The 24,361-nt window shown below is 42.9% G+C and overlaps 1 protein-coding gene across 38 annotated transcripts in view; it reads right to left on the reverse strand.

Moving 5' to 3' along the window:
- PPIP5K1 (diphosphoinositol pentakisphosphate kinase 1) overlaps positions 1-24,361 on the reverse strand; it is a 54,263-nt gene that overhangs the window by 3,399 nt on the left and 26,503 nt on the right. For 11 of the 38 annotated variants that reach the window (XM_078334104.1, XM_078334102.1, XM_035259499.3 and 8 more), the window contains 3 exons: positions 21,270-21,452; positions 19,702-19,839; positions 2,893-3,006 (listed from right to left, as the gene is read on the reverse strand). In XM_078334104.1, the coding sequence (XP_078190230.1) occupies positions 2,893-3,006; positions 19,702-19,839; positions 21,270-21,452 (435 nt within the window). Of the gene's footprint in view, positions 1-2,892; positions 3,007-17,619; positions 18,039-19,701; positions 19,840-21,155; positions 21,453-24,361 lie in introns of those variants that run through there. The other 27 variants (XM_035259497.3, XM_035259493.3, XM_078334119.1 and 24 more) reach the window with 7 other exon arrangements.

The following is a 24,361-nucleotide window of genomic DNA, read 5'->3' on the forward strand; positions in this document are numbered from 1 at the left end:
ATCTTTACATGTGATTCCTGAAGCTCATAGACTCTACCCTGAAACCACATTCCATGGATCCAGGGTTAACACCCTTGTAAGTCTTGGGATATACAATGTTACAGGCTTGTCCATATTATATACACAGAAAACATTAAAAAACAGATTTCCTACATCCTGACAGTAATGTAATAAAGACCTCAGAGTCTTCAATTACACTGTGGGATGATTCTTAACCCAACCTCTACTTCTTCACTGACCTCTAGTACAGGACTAACCTACTTTTCCCTTGGTAAATATAATTTTTATTGATAGCATTATAATGATACATTAAAGCACTATGGTATGAATAATGACAGATTCTGGGAAAAGGAGACATCAGAACATATTGCCCTTAAAGAAAACCTCAAAAAGTTGGTAAACCTGAGCCTACAAAGGCTCAATTTATCATTCAGTTTAAGGTATGCTAGTTATCTCTCTTCTATCAAGAATTAAAAGAGGCATGCTTCAAGCTGAAAAAGAGGCTAGGCACAGTGGCTCATGGCTGTAATCCCAGCACTTTGGGAGGCTGAGGAAGGTGGATCACTTGAGATCAAGAGTTAGAGACCAGCCTGGCCAACATGGAGAAACCCTGTCTCTACTAAACATATAAATATAAGCCAGGTGTGGTGGACGGTGCCTGTAATCTCAGCTACTTGGGAGGCTAAGATAGAAGAATCACTTGAGCCTGGGATGTGGAGGATGCAGTGAGCCAAAACTGTACCACTGTACTCCAGCCTGGGTGACAAAGCAAGACTCTGGCTCAAAAAAAATAGAGAGATAGAGAAGATATGGTTTTGAGCCAACAAGGCTTTAAGAGATGTGGAGCCTATTTCTGGTGCAGACATATAGATCCTAAAGAAGATGTTTACCAGTGAGGCTAAACACCTGATGCTGAGTCAAAAATCTGATACGAGATGGAAAAAAAGAAAAAGATGTAAGCTGAGCATTACCCAAGTAAAGAAGTAGCCTTAATATCCAGCTAGTGGTCTGATTCAGGCAAATCAACAAGGTCAACCAGAAACAGAAGAGAGAAGAGTAAGATTTCCAGGGGCACAGAACTCATCAACACTCCAGGAAAGGTAAAAAGGGCAAAGGCAAGGTGAGTGTAGGATTCTCTGAAATGCAGGGGAGGAATTCTTGGTGTCAGGGAAGAAAGTTTTTTCCTCATATAGGGGAAGAAGGGGAAAATTCTACAACTGTTAAGTCCAGTGCTGAATGAAGTAAGAATCTTTGCTTGGGTCCTATCCAAGTAAAATAATGAAAGGCATGTTTGACTTCAGTTATTCCCCAGAGGCAGAATGATACCTCACCAGTGCCTCTGGCCCATATCCCCACCTCCAATTACCACCAGTAGCTCCTCCTTCCTACAGTCATTCAAGAATTCTGTATGGCTCCACTGTTCACACTGTTACCAAAAATAACTAGTGATAGATTAGAGATAATAAACAATAGATGGGAAAAAGCAGCACCTCAACTTAAACTGAAAACAGACCAACAGGAGAAGGGTCATGGAGAATTAAGTAGCAGATTCTAGTCTCCTGCTCCCAGCTTTTCTAAATATCTAAGTTGTCTGCTAGTCATCTTTACTGGAGAAAGCTGTAGAGCTCAAATAGGAGGAGAAGGAAGTCTCCATCCTTTCTTCCCCAAAGGCACCTTTGAGGAAGAACTTCTCTCCAAATTAAAAAGTATTCCTGCCTTTTGGGCAGAACTGCCATCTTCCAATAATTTGCCAAAATGACGAACACAAAGGGAAAGAGGAGAGGCACCGGACCTATGTTCTCTAGGCCTTTTAGAAAACATAGAGTTGTTCCTTTGGCCACGTATATGCAAATCTATCAGAAAGGTGATATTGGCTGGGCACTGTGGCTCACGCCTGTAATCCTAGCACTTTGGGAGGCCGAGGTGGGTGGATCACCTGAGGTCAGGAGTTCAAGACCAGCCTGGCCATCATGGTGAAACCCCATCTTTATAAGTAAAAAAAATAGTAAAAAAAAAACGTGATATTGTAGACATCAAAGGAATGGGTACTGTTCAAAAAGGAATGCCCCACAAGTGTTACCATGGGAAAACTGAAGAGTCTACAATGTTACCCAGCATGCTTTTGGCACGGTTGTAAACAAACAAGTTGAAGGCATGATTCTGGCCAAGTGAATTAATGTGCTTCTTGAACATGTTAAGCACTATAAGAGCTGAGATAGCTTCCTGAAATGCATGAAGGAAAATGATCAGAAAAAGAAGCCAAGTGAAGCACCAGCTGCTCCACCCTGAGAAGCACACTTTGAGAGAACCAATGTGAAGGAGCCTGAGCTGCTGGAAACTATTCCCTAAGAATTCATGGCATAATAGGTATTAAAAAAAAATAAAAGGCCTCTGGACTGTAAAAATGTTTCTCTTCATTGAGTGGAAGTATGGTATCCTCTCCCCCAAAGAAATATTTAAAGCAAATTTTAACTGTGTCCCAATTCATTAGGTAATGTATTTACTATTCAAATTTAATTTATTTCTTGCTGAAAGACGTGAGGTAGCTTATTGCAATAAATTGCTCAATTGGTTAGAAAATGGACAGGTATTACATATGAAATATTTGTACTTGTTTGAAGATAGTCCCTCTAAATCATCAAGGAAGAAATAATTTACAAAAATAAAATTAAATTTAAAAAAATTATTCCTAATACTGGAGAAAAGCTTCTCTGCAATGAGATAGAAGGAACATGAAGAACAGAGGTAAAGAAAGAGAATAAACAGATTCTCCCTTCATGTTAGAAATGGCAGATGAGACTGCTTCTTTTCCCTCAGGCAACAGGTCCCTCATTCACCAATCACTCTAGTCTTCTTGGCTTTTGTCTAGGCAGTTCCAAAAGGATTACTTACACCAAGGGGGTTTCTCAGAGCGCTGCTGGAGTTGCAGGGGAGGTGAATGAAGAGTACGTGGTGGGGAAAATGGGCTATCTGAGGCCTGGCTGCTGTGCATGGAATCAAAGAGGGCTGGAAAGGAGGTAGGGTGAAGGGAGAGGGAAGAAAAAAAGACATGTGAGGAAGAATCCAGGAGCCACAGGTTCTCAACATAAGTCAAAGCCAACTTACCCTTCCTTGTCTGAGAAGTAGCATTTCCTGAGGACCCTTCAACCAAACCATTTTCAGTTTTTTAAACCTTATATTATGAACATTTTAAAACATGTTTTTAAAAAAGTAGTTGAAAGACTGGTGTAGTCAATGCCCATATACTCGTCTCCTAGATTTAACACATTGATATTTTTGCCATATTTGTTTTATCTATTTCTGCATGCTAAAGTGCTTTAAAATAAAGGACAGACATTATAAAATGTCACCTCTAAATACTTCAAAATGCATCTCTAAAATATAAAAAATGGATAGGCATGGTGGCTGACACCTGTTAATCCTAGCACTTTGGGAGGCTGAGGTGGGTGGATCATTTGCGGCCAGGAGTTCGAGACCAGACTGCCAACATGGTGAAACCCCATCTCTACTAAAAATACAAAAATGAGCTGGGCATGGTGGCACACACCTGTAATCCCAGCTACTCGGGAGGCCTAGGCAGAAGAATCACTTGAACTCAGGAGGCAGAGGTTGCAGTGAGCCGAGATCACACCGCTGCACTCCAGTCTGGGTGACAGAGTGAAACTCTGTCTCAATAATAATAACAATAATAAAATAGAAGAAATTTTTCCAGCTCGGCACACTCGCTCATTCCTGTAAACCAGCACTTTGGGAGGCCAAGATGGGTGGATCACTTGAGGCCAAAAGTTCAAGACCAGCCTGGACAACATGGAGAAACCCTGTCTCTACTAAAAACATAAAAATTAAGGGTGGGTGCAGTGGTTCACACCTGTAATCCTAGCACTTTAGGAGGCTGAGGCAGGTGGATCACGAGGTCAGGAGTTTGAGACCAGCCTGACCAACAATCAACAGTGAAACCCTGTCTCTACTAAAAATACAAAAATTAGCTGGGCATGATAGCAAGCACCTGTAATCCTAGCTACTCAGGAAGCCAAGGAGGAGAATCGCTTGAACCCGGGAGGTGGGGGTTGCAGTGAGCCGAGATGGCACCACTGAACTTCAGCCTGGGTGACAGAGCAAGTCTTCGTCTCAAAAAAAAAAAAAAAAAATTAGCTGGGTGTGGTGGTGCATGACTGTAATCCCAGCTACTCTGAAGGCTGAGGCATGAGAATCGCTTGAACCCAAGAGTCAGAGGTTTCGGTGAGCAGAGATTAGGCCACTGCACTCCAGCATGGGTGACAGAGAGACTGTTTCAAAAAGAAAAGAAAAAAAAAGATATATATATATATGTGTGTGTGTGTGTGTGTATATATATATACGTATGTATATGTGTGTGTGTGTGTGTATATACATATATATATACATATATACATTTTTCCAACATAGCCATACACCATTAACAAGCTAAACAAAATTAAAAAGAATTCCCTAATATCATTCAATACCCAATCCATATTCAAATTTTCCCAATTATTCCCTCAAATGTCTTTTATAAAAGCATCCAAACATGAACCATGGACTGCATCTCGTTATGTCTCTGAAACCTCTTTTAATCTAGAATAGTGCAGCCTCTTCTTTTGCATAGTAACTTGTTTGTTTGTTTTTTTTCTTTTTTTTTTGAGATGGAGTTTTTGCTCGTTACCCAGGCTGGAGTGCAATGGCGTGATCTCGGCTCACTGCAACCTCCGCCTCCTGGGTTCAGGCAATTCTCCTGCCTCTGCCTCCTGAGTAGCTGGGATTACAGGCACGCGCCACCATGCCCAGCTAATGTTTTGTATTTTTAGTAGAGACGGGGTTTCACCATGTTGACCAGGATGGTCTCGATCTCTTGACCTCGTGATCCACCCACCTCGGCCTCCCGCAAACTTTTTTGAGACAGGGTCCCACTGTCACCCAGGCTGGAGTGCAATGGTATGATCACTGCTCACTGCAGTCTTGTCCTCCTGGCTCAAGCGATCCTCTCACCTCAGCCCCTTGAGTAGTTGGAACTACAGGCATACACCACCACTCCTGGCTATTTTTTGTATTTTAGTAGAGATGGGTTTTCACCATGTTGCCTAGGCTGGTCTCAAACTCTTAGGCTCAAGCAATCTGCCCGCCTCAGCCTTCCAAAGCGTCAGGGTTTACAGGCATGAGCCACTGTGCCCAGCCCATAGTAACTTTTTTAAAAGAACGCGGGCCGGGCGCGGTGGCTCAAGCCTGTAATCCCAGCACTTTGGGAGGCCGAGACGGGTGGATCACAAAGTTGAGAGATCGAGACCATCCTGGTCAACGTGGTGAAAACCCGTCTCTACTAAAAATACAAAAAATTAGCTGGGCATGGTGGCGCGTGCCTGTAATCCCAGCTACTCGGGAGGCTGAGGCAGGAGAATTGCTTGATCCCAGGAGGCGGAGGTTGCAGTGAGCCGAGATTGTGCCATTGCACTCCAGCCTGGGTAACAAGAGCAAAACTCCGTCTAAAAATAAATAAATAAATAAATAAAAGAACACTGGGCACGGTGGCTCACATATGTAATCCCAGCACTTTGGGAGGCTGAGCTGGGTGGATCCCCTGAGGCCAGAAATTTGAGAACAGTCCGGCCAACATGAAGAAACCCCGCTTCTACCAAAAATTAGCTGGGCTTGGTGGCGGGTGCCTATAATCCCAGCTATTTGGGAGGCTGAGGCAGCAGAATCACTTGAACCCAGGAGGTGGAGGTGGCAGTGAGCCGAGACTGCAGCACTGCACTCCAGCCTGGACATCAAAGTGAAACTCTATCCTTTTTTTTGCTTGGGAGTCTTACTCTGTCACCAGGCTGGTGTGCAGTGGCATGATCCTGGCTCACTGCAACCTCCGCCTCCCGGGATCAAGTGATTCTCCTGCCTCAGCTTCCCAAGTAGTTGGGACTACAGGCACCACACAACCACACCCAGCTAATTTTTGTATTTTTAGTGGAGACAGGGTTTCACCATGTTTTCCAGGAAGGTCTCTATCTCGTGATCCGCCCACCCTGGGGTCCCGAAGTGCTGAGTTTACAGGCTTGAGCCACTGCGCCCAGCCAAGACTCCATCTCAAAAAAAAAAAAAAAAAAGGAGAGAGAGAGAAGAAAGAAAAAAGAACAAGCCACATGTCTTTACAGAAGGTCATATCCCACATTCTGGACTTGTCTGATTGCTTCCACATAGAATCATTTAACTTATTTTACTATCCCTTGTATTTCCTATTAACTGGAAATTAGATCTAACTTAGCTAATTTATGTTAAATAATTTTGTTAAGAATACTTTAAGAGGTGATCCCATGTACTGTATATTGCATCATACCGGAGGCATATTGTCTCATTGTCCCATTATAAGTATGGCTAAGTTTACTAAGTTAAGGTGGAACCAACAAGATCTCACTGCCAAGTTTTCCCCTTCTAATTAGGGGTGATCCTTTGAGGAATGTCTAGTTCTCCAACTGGCATATTTTCTGTAAAGAGGAGCTTTCCTTCTGCAAATGGGACTATTTGATTAAACTGAACTACAGTTCTCACTGTAAAGGCAGAGTGTTTATTTCCCTTTAATTGGTTTTCAGAGTAGAGAGTTAGTGAAAAATATTCTCCAATAGTGGCAGATGAGTATTAATTTGTTTTCTCATTTATTTATTTAATTTTTTTTTTGAGACAGAGTCTTGTTCTGTCATCCATGCTGGCGTGCAGTGGTATGATTACAGCTCACTGCAGCCTCAAACTCCCAGGTTCAAGTAATTCTCCAACCTCAGCCTCCTGAGTAGCTGGGGCAACAGACATGTAACACAAAGCCTAGCTCATTTTTGTATTTTTGTAGAGATGGGGTTTCACCACGTTGCCCAGGCTGATCTCGAACTCCTGAGCTCAAGTGATTCCCCTGCCTCGGCCTCCCAAAGCACTGGGATTACAGGTGCATGAGCTACCTCGTCCAGCACCCAGCTCTTGTTTTCATTCATTATGAGCTTGTGGATTTTTATTATATATATTCAGTGTGCTTGTTTTTTGTTTTTTGGTTTTTTAAGAGACAGGGTCTTGCTCTGTCACCCAGGCTGGAATGCAGTGGTACAAGCATAGCTCACTGCAGCTTCAAACTCCTGGGCTCAAGCAATCCTCCCACATCAACTGAGTAGCTAGGACTACAGGTGTGTGCCACCATGCCTGGCTAATTTTTTTTTCTTTCTTTTGAGATGGAGTCTTGCTCTGTTGCCCAGGCTGGAATGCAGTGGCACTATGTCGGCTCACTGCAAACTCTGCCTCATGGGTTGAAGAGTCTCCTCCCTCAGCCTCCCATAGCTGGGACCATAGGCGTGTGCTACCACGCCCAGCTAATTTTGTTTATTTTTAGTAGAGACGGGGTTTCACTGTTTTAAATAGGATGATCTCAATCCCCTGACCTCATGATTCACCCACCCAGGCCTCCCAAAGTGTGGGATTACAGGTGTGAGCCACCCTGCCTGGCCCTAATTTTTTTATCTCCTTAGAGATAAGATCTAGCTATGTTGCTCAGGCTGGTTTCGAACTCTTAGGCTCAAGCAATACTACCACTTCAGCCTCCTGAGTAGCTACACCCAGTGTACTTTAATCAACTACAGTAATTATTCTTTTTAATGCTCAAACTGTCCCAATTTTGGTCACTGGGAGCCTCTTTGGGCTTGATTGCTTCCTTGTTTCCTTATCCAACATGCTGCAAGATCATCCTGGGCTTTCTTTGCCCTCGACCATGCATTCTAAACAAAATTGGTTCTTGTGGGGATAAAAAAATCTTAGCTATTCCAGTGGTTTATGGTCCACCAAATGGTCACAATATACAAACAGACACATGATATATCTGTGGTATTAAAATTTCATGTGGTAGGAGGTAACTAGGGAAAAAAAGATTCTGAAAAAACTCCTGGGATGGAGAGTAATTTTCAAAAAGGTTAAAAAAACCCTGCTTTAGACCAAAAATCAAGTTATTTTCCCATGGAATCCTGGTTACTTTTAGTGGAGAATCAACTGGTCATACATGTTTAATTCTGGACTCTTGATTCTAGTCTATTGGTCTATATGTTTATACTTTTGGCAATACCACACTGTTTTGACTACTATAGCTTTGCAACACATTTGGAAATTAGAAAGTTTGAGTCCTCCAGCTTTGTTTTGCTTTTTCAAGATTCTTTTGGCTATTCAGGCCCTCTTACAGTTCCATATGAATTTGAGGGTCAGTTTTTCCATTTCTGAAAAAAGGCCATTAAAATTCTGATAGGGATTATATTAAATCCATAGATCACTTTGGGGAATATTGCCATCTTAACAACATCATGTCACCTACATGATCATGAAATGCCTTTCCATTTATATAGGCCTTCTTTAATTTTTTTCTTCCAATTTGTTTTCGTTTTTTTTTTTCCAACTCACCTTGTCACCCAGTCTACAGTGCAATGGCATGATCATGGCTCACTGCAGCCATGACCTCCTGGGCTCCAGCAATCCTCCCACCTCAGCCTCCCTGGTAGCAAGGCTACAGGCAACACCACCACACTCAGCTCATTTTTTTTTTCCAAGATGAAGTCTTGCTCTGCCACCCAGGCTGGAGTGCAATGGTATGATCGTGGCTCACTATAACCTCCACCTCTGAAGTTCAAGCAATTCTCCTGCCTCAGCCTCCAGAGTAGCAGGGATTATAGGCACCTGCCACCGCACCTGGCTATTTTTTGTTTTTGGTATTTTTAGTAAAGATAGGGTTTCACCATGTTGGCCAGGCTGGTCTTGAACTCCTGACCTCGTTGATCTGCCCACCTCAGCCTCCCAAAGTGCTGGGATTACAGCCATAAGCCACCATGCTTGGCCTCCCAAAGTGTCGGGATTACAGGTGTGAGCCACTGCACCCAGGCTTTTGTTTTTTGTTTTTTTTTCCAACGAGACAGGATTTCACTCTGTTGCCCAGGCTGGAGTACAGTGAGCAATCATGGCTGCTCACTGCAGTCTTGATCTTCCAGGTTCAGGTAATCCTCCTGCCTCAGCCTCCCAAGTAGCTAGGACTACAGGTGCATGTGGCCACACCTGGCTAAGTTTTCTTAAAAATTATTTGTAGGCCGGGCGTGGTGGCTCAAGCTTGCAATCCCAGCACTTTGGGAGGCCGAGGTGGGTGGATCACGAGGTCAAGAGATCGAGACCATCCTGGTCAACATGGTGAAACCCATCTCTACTAAAAATATTTTAAAAATTAGCTTTGCATGGTGGCGCATGCCTGTAATCCCAGCTACTCAGGAAGCTGAGGCAGGAGAATTGCCTGAACCCAGGAGGCAGAGGTTGCGGTGAGCTGAGATCGCGCCATTGCACTCCAGACTGGGTAATAAGAGCGAAACTCAGTCTCAAAAAAAAAAAAAAAAATTATTTGTAGAGCCAGGCCTGGTGGCTCATGCCTGTAATCCCAGCACTTTGGGGAGCCAAGGCAAGTAGATCACCTGAGGTCGGGTGTTTAAGAGCAGCCTGGCCAACAAGGTGAAACCGCCTCTCTACTAAAATTACAAAAAAATTAGCCCTGCATGATGGTGGGCACTTATAATCCCAGCTACTTGGGAGGTTGAGGCAGGAGAATCGCTTGAACTTGGGAGGCGGAGGTTGCAGTGAGTAGAGATCATGCCACTGCACTCCATCCTGGCCAACACAGTGAGACTCCATCTAAAAAAAAATCTAGAGAGACAGGGGTCTCTCCATGTTGCCCAGGCTGGTCTTGAACTTCTTGCCTCAAGCAATCCTTCGCCTTAGACTCCCAAAGTGCTGGAATTACAGGCATGAACCACTGCACCTGGCCTTCTTTAATTTCTTTCAGCATGTTTTGTAGTTTTTGGTGTACAAATCTTTCAACTTCCTGGTTAAATTTGTTCCCAGGCATTTTATTCTTTTGAATGCTATAGAAAATAGAATTTTTTTTTTTGGATTTACTTTTTCAATCATTCATTGCTGGTGTATACAAACACAATTGAGCCAGACACTATAGCTCACTCCTATAATCCCAGCACTTTGGGAGGCTGAGGTGACAGGATCACCTGAAGCCAGGAGTTCAAGACCAGCCTACGCAACATGGAAATACTCCATCTCTACAAAAAATTAGCTAGGCATAGTGGCACAGGCCTGTGGTCCCACTTACTTGGGAGGCTCAGGTGGGAGGATCACTTGAGCCTGGGAGGCAGAGGTTTCAATGAGCTGAGATTATGCCAGTACACTCCAGCATGGGCAGCAGAGCAAGACCTTTTCTTAAAAAAAAAGACCTTGAAACAAGTTTTTTAACAATTAATTTTATATGTCTGGGCACAGTGGTTCATGCCTATAACCCCAGCACTTTGGAAGGCTAAGGTGGGAAGATCACTTGAGCCCAGGAATTTGAGAGCAGCCTGAGCAACACGGCAAAATGTCATCTCTACAAAAAAATATATATATATATATTTTTTAAAATATATATTTTATATATATAAATTAGCTGAATGTGGTTGTATATGCCTATAGTCCCAGCTACTTGGGAGGCTGAGGTGGAAGGATAGCTCAAGCAAAAGAAGTCAAGGCTGCAGTGAGCCATGATGGCACCACTGCACTCCAGCCTGGGTGACAGAATGAGACCCTATCTTAGGAAAAATAAACTATTTTATAGAGATGAGATCTTGCTATGTTGACCATGCTGGTCTCAAACTCCTGGCCTCAAGTGATCCTCAGGCCTTAGCCTCTCAAAGTGCCAGGATTACAGGTACAAGCCACTAAGCCAGATCCACAACATTTTTGTGAGTTGATCTTTTTTTTTTTTCTTGAGACAGGGTCTTGCTCTATCACCCAGGCTAAAGTACAGTGATGCAATCACCACTCACTGCAACCTTGACCTCCTATGATCCAGCCATTCTCCTACCTCAGTCTCCCAATTAGCTGGAACTACAGGTATGCGTCAACATGCTTGGCTAATTTTTAATTTTTTTGTAGAGACATTGTCTCCCTATGTCGTCCAGGCTTGTCTTAAACTCTAGGGCTCAAATGATCCTGCCACCTCAGCCTCCCAAAGTGCTGAGATGACAGGCATGAGCCACTGTGCCCAGTCTGAGTTCTTTTGTACCGTGCAACTCTGCTAAATTTGTTGATTAGCTTTAATAGTCATTTTTAATTTTTTTTTTTTTGAGACTTCTTTGTGATTTTATATATAGGACTATGTCCTCTGTGAACACAGATAGTTTTGTTTCTTCTTTTCCAATTTGGGTAATTATTTTTCTTGCCTAAAACTTCTGGTACGATGTTGAATAGCAGTGGTAGAAGCCAGCATCCTTGTCTTGTCCCAAATTTTAGAGAGAAAGCCTTCAGTATTTCACTACTGAGTATGATGTGTACTTTGGCTTTCATAAATTCCTTTTATCATGTTGAGGACGTTCCCTCCTATTCCTAGTTTGCTGAGTGTTTTTTATCATGAAAGGGTGTTGGATTTTGTCAAATGTTTTTCTGTGTCAACTTATATGATTGTGTTTTTTTTCTCTCTTTCTGATAATGTAGTGTATTGCACTGACCAGTTTTCTTATATTGAATCACTCTTGCATTCCTGATATAAATCTCACTTAGCCCTAGTATAATTCTTTTATTATGTTGTTGGATTTGGTTTGCTAGCATTCTGTTCAGAACTTTTGCCTCTGTATTTATAGGGATATTGGTTTCTTCTCCTATGGTGTCTTTGTCTGAAATGTGGTATCAGGGTAATGCTGGCCTCAAGAAAATGTTTCCTCCTCTTCAATTTTTTTGAAAGAGCATGAGTAGATTGGTTATGTCTTCTTTAAATATGCAGTAGAATTCACCAGTGAAGCCATCTGGTTTTAGACTTTTCATTATTTGGAGGTTTTTATTACTAATTTACTCTTTTTCACCTGGGTGCAGTGGCTCATACCTGTAATCCCAGCACTTTGGGAGGCCAAGGCGGGTGAATCACTTGAGGTCAGGAGTTCAAAACCAACCTGGCCAATATTGCGAAATCCTGTCTCTACTAAAAATACAAAAATTAGCTGAGTGTGATGGCGGGTGCCTGTAATCCAAGGTACCTGGGAGGCTGAGGCAGGAGAATCGCTTGAAGGTCGGAGGCAGAGGTTGCAGTGAGCCAAGATCAGCCACTGCACTCCAGCCTGGGCAACAGAGTAAGACTCTGTCTCAAAAAAAAAAAAAAAAACCTACAATAATAATAATAATTTAATTGTTTCCTTGTTATAGGTATGTTAAGATTTTCTACTTCTTGATTCAGTTTTTGTAGCTTTGCATGTTTCTAGGAATTCATTCATTTCAACTAGGTTATCTAAATCGTTGGCATACATTTGTTCACAGTACTCTCTTATAATCCTTTGTATGTGTGTAAAATCAATAGCAATGTCCCCACTTTTATTCCTGATTTTAGTTATTTGAATCTTCTCTCTCTTCTTAGTCTAGCTAAAGGTTTGCCAATTTTGTTGATCTTTTTAAAGAACCAACTTTTGGTTTCATTGATTCTTCCTATTAATTTTTCTTTATCTCCACTCTAATCTTTATTTCCTTCCTTTTGCTTTTTTTATTTTTTATTTTTATTTTTTTTTGAGACAGAGTTTCGCTGTTGTTGCCCAGACTGGAGTGCAATGGCGCGATCTCGGCTCACCGCAACCTCTGCCTCCTGGGTTCAAGCAATTCTCCTGCCTCAGCCTCCCAGGTAGCTAGGCGTGCACCACCATGCCCAGCTAATTTTTTGTCTTTTTAGTAGAGACAGGGTTTCACCTTGTTGACCAGGATGGTCTCGATCTCTTGACCTCGTGATCTACCCATCTCAGCCTCCCAAAGTGCTGGGATTATAGGCGTGAGCCACTGTGCCTGGCCCTGCTTTATTTATTTATTTATTTATTGATTGATTGATTATTATATTTTGAGACGGAGTTTCGCTCTTGTTACCCAGGCTGGAGTGCAATGGCGCAATCTTGGCTTACTGCAACCTCCACATCCTCGGTTCAGGCAATTCTCCTGCCTCAGCCTTCTGAGTAGCTGGGATTACAGGCATGTGCCACCATGCTCAGCTAATGTTTTGTATTTTTAGTAGAGACGGGGTTTCACCATGTTGATCAGGATGGCCTCAATCTCTTGACCTCGTGATCCACCCGCTTCAGCCTCCCAAAGTGCTGGGATTACAGGCTTGAGCCACCGCGCCCGGCCTATTTTTATTTTTTGAGACAGGGTCTTGCTGTGTCACCCAGGCTGAAGTGCAATGGTGTGATATTGGCTCACTGCAACCTCTGCCTCCCAGGTTCAAGCGATTCTCCTGCCTCAGCCTCCCGAGTAGCTGCGATTACAGGTGTGTGCCACCACACTTGGCTATTTTTTTTTTCTTTTGTATCTTTAGTAGAGACAGGGTTTCGCCATGTTGGCCAGGCTGGTCTTGAACTCCTGACCTCAAGATCCACCCACCACAGCCTCCCAAAGTGTTGGGATTATAGGCAGGACCCACCACACCTGGTTTGCTTTTTGAGTTTAGTTTACTCTTCTTTTTCTAGCTCCGTAAGGTATAAATCAGGTTATTGATTTAAGATGTTATCCTTTTTTTTTTTTTTTTTTGAGACAGAGGTGTCTATCACCCAGGCTGGAGTGCAGTGGTACAATCTCAGCTCACTGCAACCTCTGTCTCCCAGGCTTAAGCTCTCCTCTCACCTCAGCCTCCCAAGCACCTGGGATTATTGGTATGTACCACCACACCTGGCTAATTTTAAAGTTTTTCTGTAGAGACAAAGTCTCACTATATTGCCCAGACTGCTCTTGAACTCTTAGGCTCAAGTGATCCTCCCACTTTGGTCTCCCAAAGTGTTGGAATTACAAGTGTGAGCAACCATGCCTGGTCTTTTCTTCTTCTTTTTTAATGTAGGTATTTATAGCTATAAAGTTATCTCTGAGCACTAATTTTGTTGCATCCCATGCCATCTGGTATGTTTTGTTTTCATTTTCATTAATCTCAAAGTATAATCTAATTTCCCTTGTGATTTCTTCTTTGCCTCATTCGTCATTTAAGAGTATGTTGTTGGCTGGGCACGGTGGCTCCCGCCTGTAATCCTAGCACTTTGGGAGGCCAAGGAGAGCAGATCTCTTGAGCTCTGCTGAGCAACATGGTATGTCTCTACCAAAAAAAAGGGGAGTGGGGGTGCAAAAATTAGCTGGGTGTGGTAGTATGCGCCTGTAGTCCAGATACTTAGGAGGTGAGTAGCTGGAGGTCGAAGTTTCAGTGAGCCGTGATCACACCACTGCACTCCAGCCTGGGTGGCAGAGTGAGACCTTGTCTCAAGAAAAAAATAAAAATAAAAAAGATGTTGCTTTACCCACAAAAATTGAAAACAAAAAGGAAGTCAGGCCTGGTGGCTCACAGCTTGTTGCTACTAAAAATACAAAATTAGCTGGGTGTGGTGACACATATCTGTAGTCTCTGATACTCAGGAGGCGGAGGTGGAAGAATTGTTTGAATATGGGAGGTGGAAGTTGCAGTGAGCCAAGATCATGCCACTGCTCTCCAGCCTGGACAACAGAGTAAAACTCTGTCTCAAAAAAAAAAAAAAAAAAAAAAATTATATATATATATGTTGTTTAATTTCTATATTTATGAATTTTCCAGTTTTCTGTTATTAATTCTAGCATCATTCCATTGTGGTTGGAGAAGATCTTTTGTATGATTTCAACCTTTTAAAATTTATGGAGACTTGTTTTGTGACCTAACATATGTTCTATCTTGGAGAATATTTCATGTACATGTGAGAAGAATCTGCATTCTGCAGTTGTTGGATGGAATGGTCTATATATCTGTTAGGTCTAGTTGGTTTATAGTATTCTATTTCCTTACTAATTTTCTTCTTCTTTTTTTTAATAGAGATGGGATCTCACTCTGTCACCCGTGCTGGAGTACAGTGGCACAATCACAGCTCACTACAACAGCCTTGACTTCCTGGGCTCAAGGAATCCTCTCACCTTAGCCTTTCAGGTAGCTGGGACTACAGTCATGTGCCACCATGCCCAATGAATTTGTAAATTTTTCTGTAGAGACAGGATCTCACTATGTTACCCAGCTGGTCTCAGATTTCTAGGCTTAAGTGATCCTCCTGCCTTGTCTTCCCAAAGTGCTGGGATTTCCTTACTAATTTTCTGACAAGTTGTTCTGTCTATTATTAAAGTGGGTATTGGCTGGGCACAGTGGCTCATGCCTGTAATACCAACAGTTTGGCTGAGGCAGGAGAATCAATCACTTAAGCCCAGGAGGTCAAGGCTGCAGTGAACTATGATCACACCACTCCAGCCTGGGCAACAGAGCAAGACTCTGTCTCTAAAAATAAAATAAACAAAAGGAGGTAGTGAAGTCTCCAACTACCATTGTAGAATTCTTCCTTCAATTCTGTCAATGTTCATGTCATGTATTTTGGGGATCTGTTATTTGGTATGTATGTGTTCATAATTGTTTTATCTTCTGATAAATTGACCTCATTATCAATATATGACTTTCTCTTACTTGTAACAACTTTTTTTAAAGAGACAGGGTCTTGCTATATTCCCCAGCTAGAGTACTCCTGGGCTCAAGTAATCCTCCCACTTTAGCCTCCCAAGTACCTAGGACTGCAGGTATGCACCTCTGCACCCAGCTCTTCTTGTGACAATGTTTTTACTTAAGATTATTTTGTCTAATATTGGCATAGATACTTCAGTTCTCTTTTGGTTACTATTTGCATAGAATATCTTTTGCTATCCTTTTACTTTCAACCTACTTGTATCCTTGGATCTAAAGTGAGACTTGTCAAATATAAGACACCACACACACACACACACACACACACGCATGCACAAGGAAAGGTGGAATATATTAGAAAACAAAACAACATGAGAGAATATTACTAAAATTACTGTTAAAGGTAGAAGTTGGAAGTCTGTCTCATTAGACTTTTCATTTGTTTATAATTATAATTAACATAATTATAATTGAATATTGACATTATTAGAGTAAATAATTTTTTTCTGAGATGGAGTTTTACTCTTGTCTGGGATTACAGGCACCAGCCACCATGCCTGGCTAATTTTTATATTTTTTAGTAGAGACGGTTTCACCATGTTGGCCAGACTGGTCTTGAATACCTGACCTCAAGTCATCCACTCTCCTTAGCCTTCCAAAGTGCTGGGATTATAGGCATAAGCCACCATGCCCAGCGGTTAGAGTAAATAATAAATTTAAAACACAAAACACTATTATGTTTTCCTAAATCTTGATTGCTTTTCTTCTGCTCACCTTATTGTAACAGTCTTTCAATGAGAAAACTGTTGGAGTTTTCTATTTTATTGATTGATGGATTGAGACAGGGTCTCACTCTGTCACCCAGGCTGGAGTGCAGTAGCACAATCTCAGCTCACTGTAACCTCAACCTCCCAGGCTCAGGTGATCCTCCCACCTCAGCCTCTCAAATAGCTGGGACCACAGGTGCATGCCATCACGCCTGGCTAATTTTTTTTTTTTTTTTTTTGTAGAGACGGGATTTTGTCACGTTGCTCAGGCTGATCCTGAAATCTTGAACTCAAGTAATCTGTCAGCCTTAGCCTCCCAAAGTGCTGGAATTACAGGTGTGAGCCACCACCACGCCCAGCTGAGTTTTTGTTTTTTAATTTTTTTTTTTTTAGAGGTGGAGTCTCACTCTGTCGCCCAGGCTGGAGTGCAGTGGTGTGATCTCAGCTCACTACCACTGCCACCTCCCAGTTTCTAGCAATTCTTCTGCCTCAGTCTCCTGAGTAGCTGGGACTACAGGAACATGTCACTACAGCTAATTTTTTGAATCTTAGTAGAGACAGGGTTTCACCATGTTGTCCAAGCTGGTCTTGAACTCCCGAACTCAGGCAATCCACCCACCTCAGCCTCCCAGAGTGCTAGGATTACAGGCGTGAGCCACCGCACCCAGCCTTAAAATATCTACTGTAATATTCAATTTTCTATCAAAACATTTAAGAATTGCAAATCAGAAAATAAACCAATTCAACTTTAAAAAAATAAATTGAGTCTCTTGTGGACACTTTTAAAAGTGCATTCTGGCCAGGTGTGGTGGCTCATGCTTGTAACCCCAGCACTTTGGGAAGCTGAGGCGGGTGGATCACCTGAGATCAGGAGTTCAAGACCAGCCTGGCCAACGTAATGAAATCTTATCTTTACTAAAAATATAAAAATTAGCCAGGCGGGATGGCATTCCAGCCTGGGCAACACAGCAAAACTCCATCTCAAAAATTAAAAAAAAAAAAAAAAAAAGTGCCTCCTGGTCAGGTGTGGTGACTCACACCTGTAATCCCAGCACTCTGGAAGGCCGAGGCAGGTGGATCACGAGGTCAGAAGATCGAGACCATCCTTGCTAACATGGTGAAACCCTGTCTCTACTACAAACACAAAAAATTAGCCAGGTGGGGTGGCATGTGCCTGTAGTTCCAGCTCCTTGGGAGGCTAGGGCAGGAGAATCGCCTGAACCAGGCAGGCGGAGGTTGCAGTGAACTGAGATGGCACCACTGCACTCCGGCCTGGGCGACAAAGTGAGACTCTGTCTCAAAAAAAAAAAACAAAAAACATCCTGAGGCCGGGCACAGGTTGTTCACTTGCCTTACAATGTTTTTAAGGAATGTTCTCTGCATAGCCACTTTTCTGCCCTGAGCGAGTTAAAGTTAGGCAAAACAAAGGTAGGTACCTTGTGTCAGTCCTTCAAGCAGCCCACCAACAGATTAGAAAAGACAAAATTCTTTGAGAACAGGGTCTTCTCTGCTCCCTCTGGAACCAGGGACCAGGTTCCCAAATTGAGAACATGGGCTGTCATCTTCAAAAGCACAACCAAGCCAGGGAGGCAGGGTGGGACAAGGGTGAGTAAAAAATGTTGCAAAGCTTTTCTGCCATTTTTAGGTCGCCTCCTTCTGGATTCAGCATTTTCCTAGGTTCTGCAAATCTTTGACTATTCTCCAGAGTTCTGACAATGCTCATTCTGGCAGTTTTTGCTTACTTTTCGGTGTTTCTGTGAATCAACAAGCCCTTTAGATTAGATAAATCATGTATCTAACACATGATTTAATTTTTACATTTAGATTTCTGATCCATATGGTTTATCATGGTATATAGTGTAGGTTCAATTTTAATATTTGTCAAACGACTATTCAGTTATCCCCAGTCTATTTAGTAAATAGTCTTTCTGGCCGGGTGTGGTAGCTCACACCTGTAATCCCAGCACTTTGGGAGGCTGAGACAGGTGAATCACCTGAGGTCAGAAGTTTAAGACCAGCCTGGGCAACATGGCAAAACCCCATCTCTACTAAAAATAAAAAAATTAGCCAGGTATGGTGGCAGATGCATGTAATCCCAGCTATTCGGGAGGCTGAGGCAGGGAGAATTGCTTCAACACCAAAGGCGGAGGTTGCAGTGAGCTGAGATTGTGCCACTGCACTCTAGCCTGGGCGACAGAGTGAGACTCTATCTCAAAAAAAAAAAAAAAAAAAAAGTCTGTCATACCTGTAATGCCAGCACTTTGAGAGACCAAGGCAGGAGGATCATTTGAGCCCAGAAGTTCCAGGCTGCAGTGAGCTGGGATTGCAAAGATGAAAACTAAAATGATGTTTTATAGAATGTTTTAAAATGTGATAGGGCTCATTCTTCTTCTTTTCAGGGTTTTCTTCTCTCTCTCTCTCTCTCTCTCTCTCTCTCTCTCTCTCTCTCTCTCTCTCTCAGTAGAATCTTGCTCTGTTGACCCAGGCTGGAGTGCAGTGGCATGATCATAGCTCACTATAGCCTTGAACTCCTGGGTTCAAGTGATCCTCTTTCTTCAACATACCAAGTAGATGAGACTACAGGCACACACCATGATGCCTAGCTTTTGTTTTGTTTTCCAGAGAGATCAGGGGGATCTCACTATGTTGCATAGGCTAGTCTTGAACTCCTGGCCTCAATAATCCTCCTGCCTCAGCCTCCCGAATCACTGGGATTATAAATGTGAGCCACTACACCCAGCTCATTCTTCACTGTTCTTGCTTATTTTTCAATGAAAATTTCAGAACTAATTGGTTTGATTTCAGAGAAACCATATTTTTATTGGTATCATGTTAAATTTTTAATTACCTTAGGAGTGATATCTCTCTTTTTTTTTTAATTGCATTTTAGGTTTTGGGGTACATGTGCAGAACATGCAAGATAATTGCATAGGAATGATATTTCTATGATGTTTAGTTGGTCTATGCAATTATCCTTCTTTTTTTTTTTTCTGAGATGGAGTCTCTGTCACCCAGGCTGGAGTGCAGTGGCGCGATCTTGGCTCACTGCAACCTCCGCCTCCCGGGCTCAAGTGATTCTCCCACCTTAGCCTCCCAAATGGCTGGAACTATAGGAACACACCACTATGCTCGGCTCATTTTTGTATATATATTTTTTTTCAGTAGAGACAGGGTTTCACCATGCTGGCCAGGCTGGTCTCAAATTCCTGACCTCAGGTGATCCACCTGCCTTGGCGTCCCAAAGTGCTGGGATAATAGGCATGAGCCACCGCGTCCAGCCAGCAATTATACATTTTTAAGTGTATTTTTGTGTCTTTGTGGACTGTCTAACTAGCTTTTTAATTTACTACTTTCTTATATTCTAGGAAGCATGGGAATAGGGACAGACAGAAAGGTACAAAATAAAAATATCCATACCTGCAGATGCCTGTGCCTGGGTATCAGTGTGGCGCTGGCAGACTCTACTCAAGAATTCACTCACTTGACGTAGGGAAAGGGCATTATGCAGTGTTTCCAGAGGGTAGATGGTAGGCACCATGGAACACCCTTCAAATCCTGTTTGAAAAGAGATGGGCAAAGTCAATGTTATTCCTGCCAGATATATCCCAACTGGCCAAGGAAGTATGGAGAGTCCCTGAGAGCCATCAGGAGAGTCCGTGGCTTTTGGAGTGTGGGGTATCCAAGACTCTTAGGAGAGGGAACTCTTTAGAGCCCCTAGGGGAGTCTGTTTTTCTCACCTCCAGATTTCCTAAAACATCTACCTGCTAAGGTCTCCAGGTGAATCAAATCACCTCTCATCCTATCTATGGAGAGCCTGCAATGTTCCATGGAAAAATCAACAGAATCCCAGTAGGGTAAGCACCAACATTGCTCTCATACTTTCTGGAGGAATAAAACAAGGATCCAGAGATAAGGAATGAAACTGCAGATCTAACATGAGATAGGGAGCTGGGAAGAAACAGCAGATTTCGGATATCAGGAATAAGAGAACCAGATTAAGGAGAAGGACATGAAATCTGAGAAGGGGTTCATGCAAATTTAGGATATGGATAGAAAGGCTAGAATACTTGGATGCAAACTGGAGGACATGCAATACACATGAAGCTCAGCCCAGGAAAACCACATGCATGAACAGGATGGGGATGGAAGTTCTTTCTTGGTAATTTCCATCACAGCAAAGCTTCACCCTTCTGATCTACTAGAAAACCCCAGACTTGCTAGGATCTTTCTGCTGATTCTCTGCTCTAAACCCAAGAATTCCAATGTAGGTCTATCAATCTGGGTAGGGTCAAGGGTAAACATAAATATGTAACCTGAATACTAGGGACTGGTGATGGAAAAAAATGTCCCCATTGGAGGATCAAGAAACACACATTCCAACCACTTTCTCAGTCCCCAATCTTTCCTATGCCTCCTCAACATCTCGTTAAAGGGACTAAGGGTAGGTGGGACAACAATGTCTATGCAAGATAGCCTCCTGTTGACCAGTGACTAAAACCCATAACTCAAAAGGATTATACTTGACCATCTTCTAACTTCAGGCCTTTGTTTGCCCCAAGGATATAATTGAGGCCTCTGTGCCTCAATTTCCTCTGAGATCTAGTGGGAGGAGGACAGGAGAGATACTGTCTCTAGCTCTTCAGGGTGGCTAGAAAAACATTTGGACTTGAAGATGGTGGTAGTAGAGGGTTAGAGTGGTAAGAACAGATTCCAAGGCAAGAGATTACTCTTGTATTGAACAGAATTGGGGAATGAGTAACATTAGGGAGTGGTGAGAAAGGAGACTAGGAAGGGGATGAGCAGCCAATGCTACAGCTACCAGGCAGTCCAGCCCCAATCCCATCCAAGCAACTAAATGCAAATTACATAACCTTAAGGCAAATAGGAGAAAGAAACAGGTGGGCTCTCCTGCCAGAAGTGCAATAAGCAAAGCAGTCAGTCCCAGCCAGGGTAGTGGCAGCAGCCAGCTTGGTGGCAGGGGGTACCGTAGAGGCACTCGGGGTCATCCTGGCCTGAGCGCAGCCAGTTCCGGAAGAGGCGCAGGTGGTAGGAGCACTGGTGCAGGTGATGCGCCAGCGTGGCATCCAAGGAGACTGGCCGGCCCCCTGTACAGTCAGAGGAAAAACTGCGCAGCAACCGGACCACAGGGTGCTGGTCATCCAGCAGCTCTGGAGGGGGTGAGGGGACCACGGCAGGAAGCACAAAGATAGAGAAAGAGAAGAGGGAGAGACAATGAGGGGGGCACTGACTAGCACAAGCATTACTGGGAGGTGGGGGCACTCAGATCCAAGGTGAGCTAGGATAGAAGCAGATGGTCAGAGCCACTGGGCATCTCTTGCAGGGAAGAAGAGTAGTGTCATCACACAATGAGTCTCAAAGAGGGGATAAGTGAGACCTCATCATATAGCAATGCCCTCCCCTTCCTCCTTGAGCATAATTTAGTCAGTGCTTGTAGACAGCAGTCACATCATTGTGGACGGGGTGAGCTGGCAGTTGTGTGGCTGGGAGCCTTGACTACAGCTTCAGGATCCCTCATCATTGGATAAACCCTACTTAGGGCCTGCATTCTCAAGGTGAATGGATTTATGAAGTAGGGATAAAAATGAAAAAGTTCAAAGTCACTCAGAGAAGAGTGTCAAGAATAATATTGGGTATCAAGATAGTCAAGCTAAGAAAAAAGAAAGAAAGAAAGAAAAAAAAGATAGTCAAGCTAAAAACGCTCTTTTTAAGGGCAGGCCTTCTGGACCAGACTCTAGGATAGCCAAAGACAGGAATGGTATTAGGCAGATAGTACAGGAGACTGGCAGGAAACCAGGTGTAGAACTCCTTTAAAAGGGTACATGTAAAAAAATGGAATCAATATGTGAAAATACCAACATTGACTAACCATCCTTTACCTTACTCTTGTTTAAACAATTAGTTTTTTAAAAGTATACATAAAACTTAGGAGATACAGTATCCATTACAGAAGCTGATGAACAGAAAGTTAGATAATTTTATTTTCTTCCCACTGCTGGTGAGTCTAACTGTACTTTTTTCAGCTGTTAAGTGAAAAAGCTTTGATTCTGAACCCCTCATTTTAGCTACTTGGCAAACTTCGTGGAAGCATGTAATTCAGCTACAAAAGGTTGAAGGCAGTCAAAGCCATGTGGAGAGGGCTATAAGATGAACAATAGGGAAAGATCTTACAGAAAAGGTATGGGATCTTAAAACATGATATGAGGATGGACAAGAACTTGAGTACAGGATGTTGATATAGAGAAGGTAGAATCAAGGCAGCTGGGGATGACTGCTCCAAACTCCAGAAGTGGCTTCACAAGGTGATCCCATGTGGTCGTGAGAGACCTTAGCTTGGATGTCAGAAGAGACTTCAGCTGTACCTAAGCTAGTCTTGTGGGCACTAACTGTATGTAACAATGGTCGCATAGTTATATGGGTTCCTAAAAGATAATGGGCTTGACAAATCTACTGGGCACACACTAACATTCTGGATGAGGGTGAGCCACAGTCTTTCCCACTTTGTTAATTTACTTTGGTGAGTTCAATGTGCAGTTTAGCGCACAACAGGCTATACTGGAATGCTGGATATAGTTACAGCTCATCAGAACAGAGGCAGGGATAGGAGGAGGGCTGCTCTCTCATCAAAGTGTGGAGACACACTGCCTTGCCTCCTTTCTAAAGCCAGGTCCAGTATTTCCAGCTGCTGTTTCAAAGCCAAATATCATGGCAAGGAGATGGTGATGATGGACCCACTTGACTAATCTGCCAAAAGCAACTACAGACAAAACATCCACTTTATAATTGCTGGTCAGTCAAGCAAGATGTTGGCCATGGAGGAGTGCCTTCATATTTCTTGAGGGTCAAACTGAATCTAGATAATCTTCCTCAGCAAGTGACATACAACTCCAAATTTCTCCTGTTGTCAACAGGTAGAGCCCAGATTCTTGCTTCTTAACCATGTTAGCCTCCAAACTCCAGCACAAGAAAAACAAAGGAGGCCAGAAGACCCCTGAGGAAGTGTGCAGGATACTGGAGATCTTAAATTTGTTTTCCTGCACAATACCTGCATTTTCCTCTCCTGCTTTTGGAGGAGTTAATTTTTTCTTTCCTCCTTTTGGCAGAATTAATTCTTCTTCAACAGGTAAGGCTGCTAAACAAGGCTTCAGGGAACTGGAGATGTACAGGTCTGAAGATCTGTTTTATGGATTTGGGTCTTTTCTTATGGCACCTAAGAACTAGGAGATATGTGATTTGCTCTGATTTCAGGAGCCTATGTTCCTCGTACTATACTGTGGACTCTAAGTCCAAGTTCCAGGCTGTGCTACTGATGCATCAGGTCATATTCTGGAGATGGCTGTGGCACATGAAGGCCAAAAGAGCTTGAAGCTAAATGAACAGGCACACCCATGATGCTCTGAATGGGGACTCCTGCCACAGGCACAAATGGGAGCCTGGGGGCAGAAATAAACTGAGTCAGCATAGACTGGTCAACCTAGGGAGAGATTTGAGCAGTGCCTTATGAAGATGTACAACCTGACTGGGCTAAAATCTAGCAGCTGCCGCTTGCTAGACAATAGGGGATTAGCACAAAGAGATTTTCTAGTCAGGAAGCCAGCCTAATTTTACTTCCCTCAGAGAGTCTTAGCTCTTGAATAGAAGAAAACCATATCTAAAAAAAAAAAAAAAACCCTAGATTTGCCTTGAAGACAAAGTACAATACAGAGAGAAAACAACTAAGAATACCAAGGATGAAACTTTGAAAAAGAGTGAGACTGGGTTCTCCTGCTATACCCTACAAAGTGACCATACCCTCAGTTCATGCTTTATAGAGATCTCCAAACTCTCCCACCTTAGTGTGGGCAGACCCAGTTCTTCAATGTTCTTAAAATATTATTCATTCCTAAGCTCCCCCAGCATCCCCAGCAGACATCTCAACTCTTCAAGCTTCTCTGCAATAGCTTTACCATAGGTAGGCTGGTGCCACATGGAAACTACATTTAAAAAACTCAAGGTACAGTCCTTTTTCTTTTACCTACTACCTCCTACTTCTTTCTTTTTATTCTTGTATCCCAAAGCA

Source organism: Callithrix jacchus, chromosome 8 (genome assembly GCF_049354715.1).
Source record: "Callithrix jacchus isolate 240 chromosome 8, calJac240_pri, whole genome shotgun sequence".
NCBI lineage: Eukaryota > Metazoa > Chordata > Mammalia > Primates > Cebidae > Callithrix > Callithrix jacchus.